This window comes from Typopeltis vanoorti, chromosome 2 (assembly GCF_054136105.1).
Source record: "Typopeltis vanoorti isolate ZY-2024b chromosome 2, IOZ_Tvanoo_1.0, whole genome shotgun sequence".
Taxonomy (NCBI): Eukaryota; Metazoa; Arthropoda; class Arachnida; order Uropygi; family Thelyphonidae; genus Typopeltis; species Typopeltis vanoorti.
This window is the reverse complement of record NC_143550.1, coordinates 6,978,523-6,993,137: the sequence shown is the minus strand read 5'-3', so window position 1 is coordinate 6,993,137 and position 14,615 is coordinate 6,978,523. Positions and strand designations below refer to the sequence as shown.

At 33.6% G+C, this 14,615-nt stretch overlaps 1 protein-coding gene across 4 annotated transcripts in view; it reads right to left on the bottom strand.

The window, feature by feature from the left end:
• Window positions 1-7,579: 7,579 nt before the first annotated feature.
• Window positions 7,580-14,615, bottom strand: part of Ent2 (Equilibrative nucleoside transporter 2) — a 419,356-nt gene continuing 412,320 nt past the window's right edge. For all 4 annotated transcript variants that reach the window (XM_090410153.1, XM_090410162.1, XM_090410178.1 and 1 more), the window contains one exon: window positions 7,580-10,847. In XM_090410153.1, coding sequence (XP_090266279.1) covers window positions 10,721-10,847 — 127 coding nt within the window. In that variant the 3' untranslated portion in view covers window positions 7,580-10,720. The remainder of the gene's footprint in view (window positions 10,848-14,615) is intronic.

The following is a 14,615-nucleotide window of genomic DNA, read 5'->3' as shown; positions in this document are numbered from 1 at the left end:
AACATCAGAGCCCAACAGGAATGTGGGCTCGACCTGCTGGAGGACAGATGAAAATTTGCCACCATAAAATCCATAAATAATATCAGAAGCTACCAAAGCGATCATATCTCCCTAAAAACTTATGAACATTGGAATCAAAAATGCAGACTTCACAGATCAGCAACTTTACAATATGATGACACTATCAGGAAGAAAATAGGTCTTGATCAGCTAAATGCCCACATAAACAAAGAACCTCTATTTTCCAATCCTTTAGCTCCATAAATCTAAACCTTTCCAAACTCTGTACAAAAAAAAGAATCAAAAGAAATGCTCAAAGAAAAAGGCCTAAATACTATCAATCTTCTTTCATCCTCCAAACAGGTTATTTGCTATACCGATGGATCGTCAGACACCAGTATGATTAATGGAGGTGCTGGTGTTCTCCTTCTACTCCCGAAAGGTGAAAACTTTCAATAAAAGTTGGATCTGGGAGAATTTGCTTCCGATTTTACCAGCGAACATTATACAATAAATAAAGAACTCGAAGCCTACTTAAAATTATCATCATCTCAACGATCTGAGGAGATTATAATTTACAGTGACTCAAGATCAGCTATGGAGGCAATCAAAAATGGCAATACCAAGCTCACACAAGACACCCATAAACTCTTAAATCAACTAAAGTGTTTAGGAAAAAGTTGCATTTTACAATGGATTCCTGCTCATGTAGGCATTGATTACAATGAAGCAGCTGATAAATTAGCAAAAGAGGCCAGAGAACTCATCCAAGAAACTCACATGATAACTCTTGCTGATGTTAACGCACTAGCAAAAGCTAAACTAATTCCACTGAAATCAGTGATACAGCATCAAATTCCCAAAATCAATGCTGACAGAAAGACCTCCATCGCGATAGTAAGACTACAAACTGGACATTATAGAGGAATGAAGATCAATACAAATAATACGAGAACATATAGAAACTGCAACAACTGCTCCAATACTGAACTGACACCCACCCACATCTTTACCTGTCCAGCAATTACAGCAGCCTTGCAAGAAATGGATCCTAATCCTGAACAACAGCTCTATACAAACAAAATCATTGACATAGCCAAAGCAGTTCAAGGAGCACATGGAAACATCTAAGATTCTTCAAAGGACAAAACAACAACAACCACCAACCTGTAGGTTCGAATCCTGCTATGGGCATGAATGTTGGTTAATTATCTTTAGGTAGGGATGAATTTCATCACAGCTCTACTAATTTAAAAGCCTGATGAAATGAAAAATGTTTCACGTTTGCTCTCTAGAGCAGGGTTTCTGGATTATGTAAAAAATATATAAAATTAAGAAAAAATATTCAGACCAACCACAGTATAAAAGTACTGTATAGATTGCCAAAAACTTTTTGTTTCTGGGAGTCGCATAAAAAAATTGTTTTTTTAAATGCAACATGACATAATACTTCTCTTTAGCATTCCAAAAATTATGGAAATTGCTTCTATGGACCGGCACCTGGGATTAGTTCTTGAAAATTGAGCAAGCGCTACGTCAATTAAGTGCTGTAAATTACTCTCTCTGAGTTTTTATATAACAAAATTTTACTAATAATCGACAGTCTGTGTTAGTTATGCACATTAATCCCTAACAATCTGTTTGTGTGAATTTGTAAGTTGAGATTCTGCAATGTGAGAAACTGCACTGAAAATATATCATCATCATCAAATTCCTGCCATATACCCTCAAGGGGTGTACAGGATATGATAATACTACATGAAAAATTTACATCATTACTAACTTCCTATCTAGAATTTTCCTCCAAATCAGTCTGTTACTTGTCAAGACTCCAACATTATCAGATCTTATATTTCTATCATCTAAGGCACGCACCTTGTACCGTATCAATCCACCTATATCTTGGTCTTCCTCTGGGTTGTTTTCCTGCCAACCTGGAAGAGAATACTTGTTTTGCTAATCTTTCCTCGCCCATTCTCTTTTAGTGACCATACCACCTGAGATTAGCTCTGCTAATGAATTCCTGGATGCTGACAATGTCAAGTTCTTTCCTAATATCCTCGTTTTTAATATGATATTGCCATTGATGCCATCTGTTCACGCCTCTAATCTTTCTCGGGACTCTCATATCTGTGGTCTCTAGTCTTTGGTCAAGTGTTTTGCTTCTGGCCCAGCTCTCAGATCCATAAGTTAAAACTGGTTTGAACACTGTCTTGTATACAGCTAATTTAGTGATCTGACTAATTTCTCTCTTATTCCATATGAATTTATTCAGTTGACTTCCTACCATACCAGCTTTGTTGATTCTGTTGTCTATTTCCATATTTAATTTACCATCTTCACTAAAAATCGTGCTTCACTAAAAATATATATATTTATGTTGTAAATGACAGATGATAAAAATTATTATTCAAAATATATTAATTGGAATGAATTATTAAGGTAATCTTTCATACCTGATTTTTTTTATTATTATTTTATTTCACCTTCCAGATCCTACTATTATTGAAGATCTTACATACATATGTGCATTCTTCATAAATATATTCGAACTCCTGTTAATTAATGCACCTAGTTGTGTTGCCTAAAAATCCACCTTTTGTAAATTAGGTATGTACAAATGAAATGTTTGTTTAAAAAAAATAATATTGAGAATTCAATTATATGTTTAAAAAAAACTTCATAAAAATCACAAATTTAAAACATCAGAAAATCAATATTAGAACACTTCTGATGTGCAAGATATAGTGTCGCCAAGACAAAAGGCACCCTACACCCCTGTGGTTAAGCCTGTTTTCACAAACAGGTATGATGTATGAGGCAAGCACTGTCACCTTAAAAGCATACTTTACCTAGTTGAAAAATGCCATCTGGACTTCTAGGTTGGGAGCTCAGTGAAACACAAATGATTTGCTGGAAATTTCAAGCAAGTGATGCCATGATAAGTCTCCAGTTCTATGGTTTGTTTTCCTCCTTATATGCAGCACATGAGGATACTAATATAATGTATCAGGAACATGATTAATACACTGTAATTAACTGTACAGCCAGTATCTCATATCTGTTTTTGGGTATAACAGTAAAGTTTGCTCGCCAGATAACATACAGCTGTGACTGACTGATTTAGTGTTTAATGGCACAAGGCCTACACAGATAATGGTGCACAGGGGTGGTCTTAGCAGTATCCATGGTGAAAGTAATAAACGGATGAATAAACAAGTGTAAAAAGGTGCAGATAAAAGAAACAATTTTAAAGGTTACAAAAGCACGTTAGGCAGAAGTTTATGAAGCAAGTGAAAAAAAAAGGAATATTTTTAACGGTGTAAGAAACTGTATAAAGCAGATAAAAACAATTTTCAGACAAAAACAGATGAAAACAATTATCAGACAAAAACAGATAAAAACTATAATTACAAAAAAAAAAAAGATTAAAAGGCTATATACAAAAAAGCATTTGTTGAATAAAAATAATATGCATAACATGTATAGGATCTATATACAGTAAAAAATATTTCCTGTAAAAATTTAAAAACCAAAGAAACATTTCGTGAGTCATAAAATCTGCCCAAGTATATACAGCTCAGACAGATTATAAATATGGCTAAATAATGACTGTGCTCGTTGGTGAAACAAGGACAGTTGATTAAAATATGACTAACGGTTAGTCTAGTACTGCAGAACTCACACAGAAGCCTGTCATCACCCCTCAATAGGAAGTAGTGTGTTGAATGACTGACTTATGTAGAGCCGAGCAAGAACTACTTCCTCTTTAAGGATCCCTGCACAGACCTGAAAATCAAGCCTGAAATTAAATTGTAGCAGTATGATACAATATAATTTTGGGCTTGGTTCAGTAGAACTTATTACTGGTCTTTTTATTCCATGATGTCTGCACTGGGATAAAAGTTTGCATCTGATAGTCTGCTGGTAATCAGTGTATGGGAGAAGCAGATGGAGGATTGAGAAACAAGCTGACCTAGCTGCAGCCTCTTTTTATCTTCAAGTATATAACACCTTTGATAGTGATGTAGTCATGTAATTTAGTGCAAGCTCTATACCATATAGCTCAGCTGTAAAGGTGTTACATTCTTGTGGGATCTGAGCAGATACTGTGTTGTCTGGGAAGACAGCAGAAGATCTGACTAGTGCCTCAGATTTTGAATTTTGTAGAAAAGGTATAAAATCAGAGCATTCAACTCTATGAACTTGAAAGAGCTGCTGACAGACAACAGGAGGGGTGGAAAATTTGGGTAGTCTACAAAAGGAAAAGCTACAAGGTGGTATGTATGTCTGCGACAGTGGAAGTATGTTGTCTATCCCAATATCTAGTGATTGTAAGAGAGTTTTTATTCACAAACCAAAGGATTGTATGGTAGTGTAATGGGTGTTATAAGGATTCTCCTATTGTGGACAAAAAATACTTTCCCATGTGGGATGGTCTGGTAGGGATTTTATTTTTGTAGCATATAACAGAAACAGCTGTTGACATCAAAATGACAAAAGTGATTCATTTCCCTCGACATACAGACTAGGGATGGATGAAGTTCAAAATGCTCCAGGTGACTTATAGCTTGATGGTGGACAGGGTCTAGCCATTATAGAGAACTCTCTGGATAAAGCTTCGACTTGGGAACAATAATCAAGTTTCAATCATGAGTGTGCCATATAGATGGAGCAAAGAACATCTGTCTGCACTTGAAGAGATGGAAGATAGGGTGTGAAGGATGTTCACTGCTTTACAGCACTTGTCTTATAACTGATGTATGCGAGTGAGGAAACTGAGTTTGTTGTTAAATATGAGTCCCAAGAACTTGACATCTGGTGCAACTGCGATTAATTTTTGTCCTAGTCTGGGTCAGGATGAAGATCACAACTATGACAAAAACACACACACACACACACACACACACACACACACACACACACACACACACACACACACACACACACACTGTTTTCTGCTGTTAAAATCAGAACCCATTTGCAAGCACCCAATTTATCACTAGCCATTGATCAAGATGATTGATGGCTTGCTGCAGCTGTCTTTCTATGACCCTCACATTACATGAACAACAGAAGACGGTGAAGTCATCACAGAGTGCCATTACTTACCATTGGAGGAAGTTTTTCTATTACCATGTTGATCCTGATTGCAAAAACTGTGAAACGTAAAGCTGAACTTTGTGGGATATAACATCCAGCAGTAAGCCTGATGGTAACACAGCTAGCAAAGAAGCCTGCTTGCCACTTACTCCACCAATCATGCCTGGAGAGAGAGAGAGTGTGTCAAAGTATAGTGGCATACAATGTGGAGCTAAGCATGGACAGGAAAACCTACTCCTAGTGTGAAAGACACATTCATGCTTTTTTTTAACCACTGCTCTGAAATCACCAACTATGAAGTACACAATTAAAAAATATATCAGCACTACAGATCAGAGAACTTTCCCACAAAAAAGTCATATAAAAGAAAAGATTTCCAAATCTACTTAGCTACAGGGGCAGCTCATGCATCGACACTGCGGAACTGCAGCACCCCCAATTTTTCTTGATATATAAATATATTTATTAATTTATTTATATTTGCTTGTAATATTTAATTTTATCATCAACAATCCTATACAATTCTCTTATTTTGTATCAAAAATAATAAAAATCCATCTTGTAGCACTTAGGAGGGCGAAGGACACTAGGAGCACTGTGTTTACCACAGTGTCATATTGCTATACGTACAAGCATATGCACGTCATAGTGAGATGTGAGCTATTAGCATAATGCAGCACTGTCCGTTGCACAGTTCCACTGTTGTTTATATGCAGTTTGCGCCAGTAGTAGAGTGTTTGTAGTGCTTATCGTGTTTACTCCGTCTCTTTAAATATTTGAACATTAAAATTAAAGACATAACATTTGTTATAGTTTTTATTTTAGAACATTATTGGGGTTATGATAATGGATTTTATTTTTAAGTAATTTTGAATTATACCAAACTGTATAATTTTATCGATAATAAACAATATTTTTTCATGTTTAATTTTTACCATAATTTTGATATTTTATCCAAACATGTATACACTGTACTTACATTGTGTATGTATTTTTCGAAAGTTGCAGCACCCCCACAATTTCAAGCCACGAGCCATCACTGCTTAGCTAACATTTTTTGTGGCCTTAACACCAGTATAAATGATGTGCTCCACTATTACAACTTCACACTCAGCCTACAACCTGTGAAAATCATCAATAAATAGATATCAGACTTTGCAAGCTTGTCTGTCTCCAGCCCAAATGCAGGAAGCTTGTCTCTTGCTTAAAAACAGTCAAGCCTTCTAGTCCCCTCCAAGCTAATGGAGCAAGATTGCTGTTAAATTTCTCTCTCTCACATACATTCTCACTGATATATCATTGTAGCAAACAGAGGTCGAACTCCAGGCATTAGTCATCAGGAGATATACATTTTTGTATATCTCCTGTTTTTCATTAGAAAGAAATCATTAATAGCTAGGATATCAACATGATTCCTGGTTGTAGTGGTATCAAAATTTCTGCTCCAGAATTAACACCTATTCTACATCACCTGTACAAGCTATTACTCACCTGACATTTACCTGAGAACATTAAAGCAAGTCTATAATTCATAATCCCCCCCCCCCCATTCCCTAAAAGGGAGATGGACTAAAAGTCAGTGGACTATTGTCTCATCTCAAACCTCTAAAAAACAATCAATGAAGACATGAAAGACAACCTTCTTCACAATTTGGAAGTGGGCCAATTAATTAATTTGTGATATGTGCAATGAATCAATTAATGGTTTGTTGCATCTCTCCTATCCTGCTGTATCCACTTTTGGTCGTAAGCCAAGGAAAGTTTTTTTTTTTTGGGTGGGGGAGGGGATATTGATGAGATTGCTCTTGATTTTGCAGGACATTTGATCAAGCTGACACAGTGAATTCCATTCCTCTTCTTCATTTGAAAAACATTACAGCATTCAAATGATCCCAGCTTTAAGATGTTCCATAACTAATGTCTTAGGCACTGATCTTCCAGAGGGATGGGGCAGGGAGAAGAGAGTCAGGAAAACCTAGTGAACTTAAGTGCTTTCAAAACAGTCCTATTTTGGAAGCATTTAATTCATTAGTATACAAGAAAATCATTTCTCATGAGAAAGAGAGATCTAACTTCACTATTTCTTACCTGTAACAATACTAATTTCCAGTCAAGATCAGACTTCTCTGCTTAGATGATTTCCTCCCGTGACCTTCAATGGCACAACCATATCACTTCAGCCTCCAAAAAACTTTGTGTTCTATGAGTGATTTGTGTCTATGTTTGAGCCAGACTCCTGGAATAACTTGCTAGAGAAACATACAAAATGAATTAAATAGATACTGTGTATTTTGCACAATGCAAACTTGCATATTTTGCTGTTGAAATGAGAAACAAGATTTTATGCATATGCAAAATCTGCACATTGTTTTGCAGGATATTACAGTTATTAAATAATGAAGTACTTCAGCATCTGAAAGTACAAATTTAACATACTGCAACATTTGATCAACTCAGTGTTCAAATGATCCAAGAATATCAACAATAAATTTTATTATTATTCACAGAGAAATTACAGAGAAAAAAACTGCTAAACTAAAACAGTTAATTATACCAACACCAAATAAATCTGTTTTATAAATAGTGGTTAAGAAGTTTTATTAATTAAAAAATATGAAACAACAGTTCTTACCACTAATTCTATTATTTTTCAAGAACTGCATCCATTATCTTTCATAGGTATGTATATATATATATATATAACAAAATAAACAAATCACGTTTGATGACAAATTCTAATTTTTTTGAACATAAAAATTTCATCACATAAATTAATGATTATTTTGTAATTGTTTTTTGATAACAAAGAGTTAAACGATGTGTAAGTGATACTATCAAATCATTAATTATACCCATTACACACAATACTGCTTTGGATAATGCTTAAAGTTTTCCAATAATGCCATTCTTTTGAATTCCTGTGATAAGACGATCAATCAATACTATGATTTTCTTGTGCGCGCGCACACGCACACACACACACACACAGAGAGAAACAATAATGAAATGAAGTCCACTATATCATTATATATTCAAAAATAGGTAATTTGCTTAGTAACTGAAATTTATGTATATGTTCTTCTCTGCCATTGATGGCTTAAATCCAAAAATTCAAATGTAGCTATAACTCCTGGAAGAAGCTGGAGTGAATGAATCATAGTGGAAAGCCCGTTGCACCTGGTGTGTGAAAGAAATAAATCATCATTCATCAATTAAGACAAATTTGACAGCTTTCAAGCACTGAAAGAAAGATAATGAGCTTAGCATGCAGAGCTTGATGGACAGTTTAAAAGATGTGATAACCAAAATCAAACTTCCAACTGCCTCCCCCCCACATTCTAACTGTTCAAATAAATCTTGTTAATTTATTTAATAACATTTAAACTATAAATATTTTCTCGTTATGGGTAATTCTTACATACTTTTATTTTTGATTAAATCAAAAGTCACAGTTGATCTCTCTAAATGTTAAAACTGATTCATTGTATTATTTCTATTGATATTATATCACCACTCTAGAAAAAGAGCATAATTCAAAATAGGCATTTTTGTAGCAAAAGAACTATTTGCTGTGTGTGATGGTACAGTATGCTGACACTGTATAAACAAAAACACAAATATGCATAATTTTGCTTACTAAAGCCAAATCTAATTTTAATATCCAAACAATGGAAACTGAAATAGTATTTTAAAATATTTATTTATTATTCTGTTTTTCAATCATCAACAATGAATGGGTACAGTTATCTACCTCAAAACAACTGAAACTTCAGTTTGCTAGTCCTTGAATATTAGCATATCATCTGATTCCTAGAGCAGCACTTTGTACATTCAGTTAACTTGCTAGCAAATTGGTTTCATAATATGAGTGGAAATCTGAGATGTCATTAGATATACCTCTTCATTTTCTTCTGCACAATGCTCACTCAAGAAAATAATTGTTCCAACTCATGGAAGAAATGTCAATTTTCAACTTGATGATTACAATGCAAATTTTATAATATACTTTAGGAAGAATTTAAAAAAATATGAATTTACTCAGATGTTTTAACATAAAGTTCAATTCCCAAGAACCAACATTAATTATTAAGCAGCTGTTACTGGATAGAAATGCTGCATTTTCGAATATCATGTGTTGTTTAAAAAAAAAAAAAAAAATCATATTATATAAAATATAAAAATCATATAATGTCCCATGTAAATAAAGAAAAGATCATGTTTAAACTTAGATAACACTACATTTAAAAATAACATTTTCTTAAAAATGATCTGAATTAGTTATTTAATTTAAATAAGAGAAAGAAGTAACAGTTTATCAACATATAATAAAAATCCTATGAATAATAATGGCAGATATTAAATAACACAATTACAGAATATGATTGTATGTAATAATCCATATTTTGAATTTTAATAAATAGGTTTACAATGCATAACTAAACAATGACATGACATGAAATACCGTAGATCTGATTTTAAAGGAACCTTACTAACAATGATAAGAATCTGAATACAACAGTTTTACACTAGAATAATATAAATAGTCTGATCACTTTTAAAGGAACTCTGCTTATCTTTGGAAGTGATGTATAATAACTTACAATGCACAAGTACTATTTCCTGAGATATCACAAAAACATTAAAACTACAAAGAAAATATTATGTTAATGAAATGTGTTAATATCAAATAATTTGTAAATTTTAGTGGATATGTTTCTGCTCTAAACACAATCACAGATATACACACAAAAATAAAGAAAAAGGGTAAACTCTGTAACACTAAATCAACAATGTTATATTATCTGACTTATTGTACTCTATTTTACATAAATGCCATCTTGCAATGCATAATTATCAAAGCTATTAGGCAGTGATTTTAATTTTTAACTCTTATCTCCATCACTTCACTGTATGCTTTGATTCCTTATTTAATTCAACATATCACATATTTCTCATTTGTTTTTAATGAATCATGGTATCTACATTGTTATTTTGATTGCAGTGAAAAGTGAGATTCCAACATCCACCTGAAGAAATTCAGCTTGCAGTACGTGAATATTTTTGAAAGGACGGCTCTTATTTATGACTACATTCCTATGCATCTGCTGGAGAATGCACTCACAGGTATACTCAAAACTCGTTATAAAGAATGAATGAATGAATACAAAATTCCTGATTATGATGTCTATGTTTGTTTGTTTGTTTTTTTTTAAAAAAAGGAAATATAAATACAATTCTTTCTAAAACCATTATGGTAGAGCTCATACAGAAAATAAGTACAGCAGCTGATTTCTCTTCAAGTGCATTAATATAACAATTCTTATAAATTGCTTTTAAAGAAAAAAAGTGTAAAACACACAAGTATAAAAGCATCTACTGTTTTTTTTAAACACTATAATTGTTCATGTATAAAGAATACAAAGAGTTTCTTAAATTTATCTTCAGATATCAAACAGGTCAGATACTGTGAAAAAAGTTAAAATTATTACTATTTTTTTTTTTTAGAAAAAACCTTTGCAAGTCAATTAAATACAAAACACTGGTTTTACAAAAATTAGAGGCAGATGTATTAACAAATATAAATGCAGTTTTTTCTACAAGATTATATCACATAGACTTAGAAAATAGAAGTTTCAACCAGCCATGACACAAAAATTGAAAAATTAATTCCCAAAAAAATACCAAAGATGAGAAAAAAAGCTGCCATCATTCCTGCTGTAGCAGCATGTTCTGGTTCAACACACCTAGTAAAAAAAAAAGCAAATAAACAACACAAAAAATAACATAAAAGATATAAGACATTTAATTGTTAAGTAGCATTTTTTACACAAGTAATTTTTAACATAAGAATCTCATCCACAAACAATTTTAAACCTATTATAGATTTTGTACTTTGGGGATCTCAGGTTCCAATATGCAGGTAGGAGAGGGGGTTTCATCACCTGGTGTGAGACCACTGCCCTGCTTATTGAAGGCCTAAAGTGGCTGGAAAAATTTTTCCATGTTTGGTCTCTACAGAAGGCTTCCAAGATCATGTAAAAAAAAAAAAAAAAAAAAAAATATATATATATATATATACACATATTTACACATATACAGTGCAACCTTGATTCATTGGTTTTTTTAGGGGAATGAAGAACAAAAACGAAACATATACAGGAAAACAAAAGTATAAGGAAGCCATTAAAAATTATAGATAAGAACTATTTAATGATCAATGTTCAGTGAAATGCTGTGTATGATACATTACAGTATATTTAAAACTACTTCTTGTTGAAAAAAAAAAAATCTCTGATGAAACTTTTTGTGCAAACTTTACACCTCAATTCAAAGTGCGATCTTTTAAGGCCTAGAACACTTTCATCAGCACTTCATGTGTCTTGGCAAACCCGAAATTCAGCACAACTTTGGGTTCACCATCTTCTTATCTTCTTCCCCTTCCACACCTCCAGATGCCACAAGGATCTCGCACAGTTCCTGCACTTTTCCTACACCACTGGTTGCCAAATGGCAGTCCACAAAGACGTAGTCCTTGAATTGATCTTTGTTCATGCCACTGAAATTGTTGTCATTATCGATATGCCTGAAGATTGTCCCTAAATGTAACCTGCTTTCTGAAAAGTTTGATTGTCTGCTGGATTACTTGTCAGGCTGCCACAGTGTAGTGCATTGCTTCCAACACGTTAATCTTCTTATTTGTATCTTTATCTGCATCCATTAAGCAAACAGCTGCTTGCATGAGATGTTTCCTATAAAGCTGCTTATAACTCTTTATTATCCCGAAATCAAGGGGCTGGAGCACACTTGTAATCAAGGGGCTGGGTACCGCATGACTTTTACATTTCTTAGAAACATGTATCTTTTGATGTGCTGCAGAACTGTCCACAAAGAGGAGGATTCCTGTTTTGCACTCCCATACTTGCATCAAATGAATGGGGAAATGAAGAAAAATGTCTGCAGTTATCCACGCTTTATTGTTTGTGTGGCATTTGGTGGGTAATTTTTTTTTTTTTTATATTCTTGAAACATCGCAATTTTGGAGATTTTCTGATAACAACAGGCACTTGTTTGTCATTGTCGCTTCCATCACTGTAACACAAAGTAAAACAGTAAGTCAGTCTTTCATGCCATGGCAAGACTCTTTTTTGATAGCCAAGGTTCTATCAGGAATCATGGTTTCACCTGCATTGTAAATATCACGTGGTTTGTAGCACTAACAAAGATGGCATTCTTTCCAGCCATGTTTTTATGCATCTCCATGCTGTCCACTGCAGCATGGAAATGCAGCCATTAGATACAGTGAAATTTTCTATGTTTGGCTGTGCTGCAAATCATCTTCACCTTTTCACAAAAAATGGTTCCATCAACTGAAATATTCGATGCCTGTGCCTGCAAATACTATGTGAAGAATACACGTTCCAACTTGGTGAATGTCGACTCCTTATCTGTTTTCCTCTTCTTACTGGGTCTACCACATTTTCTAGCTGCTTTCAGATTTTTTCCTTCTTTGCAAATGTAGTTCAGCATGCTTGGAGCCAACCCAAGATGTTTGACAATGTCAATACGTTTCTCTCCAGGATTCTTCTGTAACCCACTCTTTATTTTCAACTGCTAGTGAAGAGTTTACACGCTTAATTTTTTAGATTGTGATATGGTCCAAGGATAATAAAATACTGTAATATAAACAGGAATGAATTAATGTAAATGGTTAAACGTGGGTAACAGATGAAACTATATTCTTAAGAGACACTTGTGACATTAAATTAAGAATTATAAACACGCTAACACAAGAAGAATACCTAACAGACTATCCTCAGTGGCTTGATAGGAACAGTTTTTACAAGGTGGAATACAAACAACTGATCATTCAAAAGTAGAACAAGCCGTGTGATGTTACATTGCTAAGCATTAAAGAGAGGTAAATTTCATCAGAGTGATGAATAAATTATAGGTATTAATTAACAATTTCATATAGAAATCTAAATTTATAAATTCAATTAAAGATAACATCAGACTAATGTAAGAATTAAAGGTCTCAATTTAAAAAAAAATATTTTTTTTAGTGTGCTACCTGGATTAAACTTTCCTGTATTTTTGACAAGGATATACAATCATTTCGATTCAAGTTAGGGCGGTGAAGTACGGCCTCAGCACTCTCTTTGAATAGACATTCGAATTTATAGTGACATCTGTGTAGAAGGCGAGTCTTGGACCAGAGATAATCCAGACCGATAAGTCTGGATTAGCGCAGCACGGAACAGAGACAAGCCACAACATTCTCTGGTCCAAGACTCGCCTTCTACACAGATGTTGCTATAAATTTGAACACCTATTCAAAGAGAGTGCTTAGGCCTTACTTCAATGCCCTAACTTTAATTGAAATGATTGTGTATCCTTGTCAAAAATATGGGAAAGTTTAATCCGGATAACACACTAAATTTTTTTTTTTTTTAATTGAGACCTTTAATTCTTACATTAGTCTAATGTTATCTTTAATTGAATTTATAAATTAAGATTGTTATATGAAATTGTGAATTAATACCTATAATTTATTCATCACTCTGATGAAATTCACCTCTCTTTAATGCTTAGCAATGTAACATCATGTGGCTCGTTCTACTTTTGAATGATCTATTGTTTGTATTCCACCTTGTAAAAACTGTTCCTATCAAGCCAGTGAGGATAGTTCTATTAGTTTCAGACTGAAATATTTGGCACACATAAAAATATTCTTGTGTTATCGTGTTTATAATTCTTAGATGAAACTATGAAGCAGATGAGAAGGCACAGACCACTTGCAATGAATGAAAGCTCAAAAGTGATGTGCTCGTAATCGTCCATGATTGAGCATTATGCTCAACAAGTACTGTCTTCACTTAGTCTAAAGAAAAGGATGGAGAGTAGAGTGCATCGTTTCAAATTTACAAAAAAAAACAAAAAAACATCCATGTGGGAAAATGTTGTGCCAGGACTATGATTTGTAAACAATCAATGCAATAAAACGAGAATTCGAGGATCAATGGAGCTGAGAAAAAAAATATTTATATAGGGCTAGTTCCAGGACCAAAAAAAGGAAGATGAAATATGTGGGAAAATTAAAGTAACAGGAAACAATGAAGAGTGGTTTCACTGTGTGTGTGTGTGTGTGTGTGTGTGTGTGTGTGTGTGTGTGTGTGTATATATATATATATATCCGATAAAAAAATTCTTTGCCAGCCCATGGCAAAAAATGTACTATAGGTTTGCATATAACCTTTCATTCACAGCTTGTTGGTTAAGTACATTAATATATGCAGCAATACCTTGCATAGTCCAGGTAATCGGTTCCACCGATATCCCGGACTGTTTGAAACCGGACTAATCAAGGAACTAATTTATTTTATTTATTGTTTATCAATAAATAAAATAAGATTAATAAATTCAAATGTCTTTATCAAAAATAATTAGACAAAAAATACATATTTTTCGTAATTAATTTTTTATTCTCTAAAAATTGCAATATCGATGTCTGC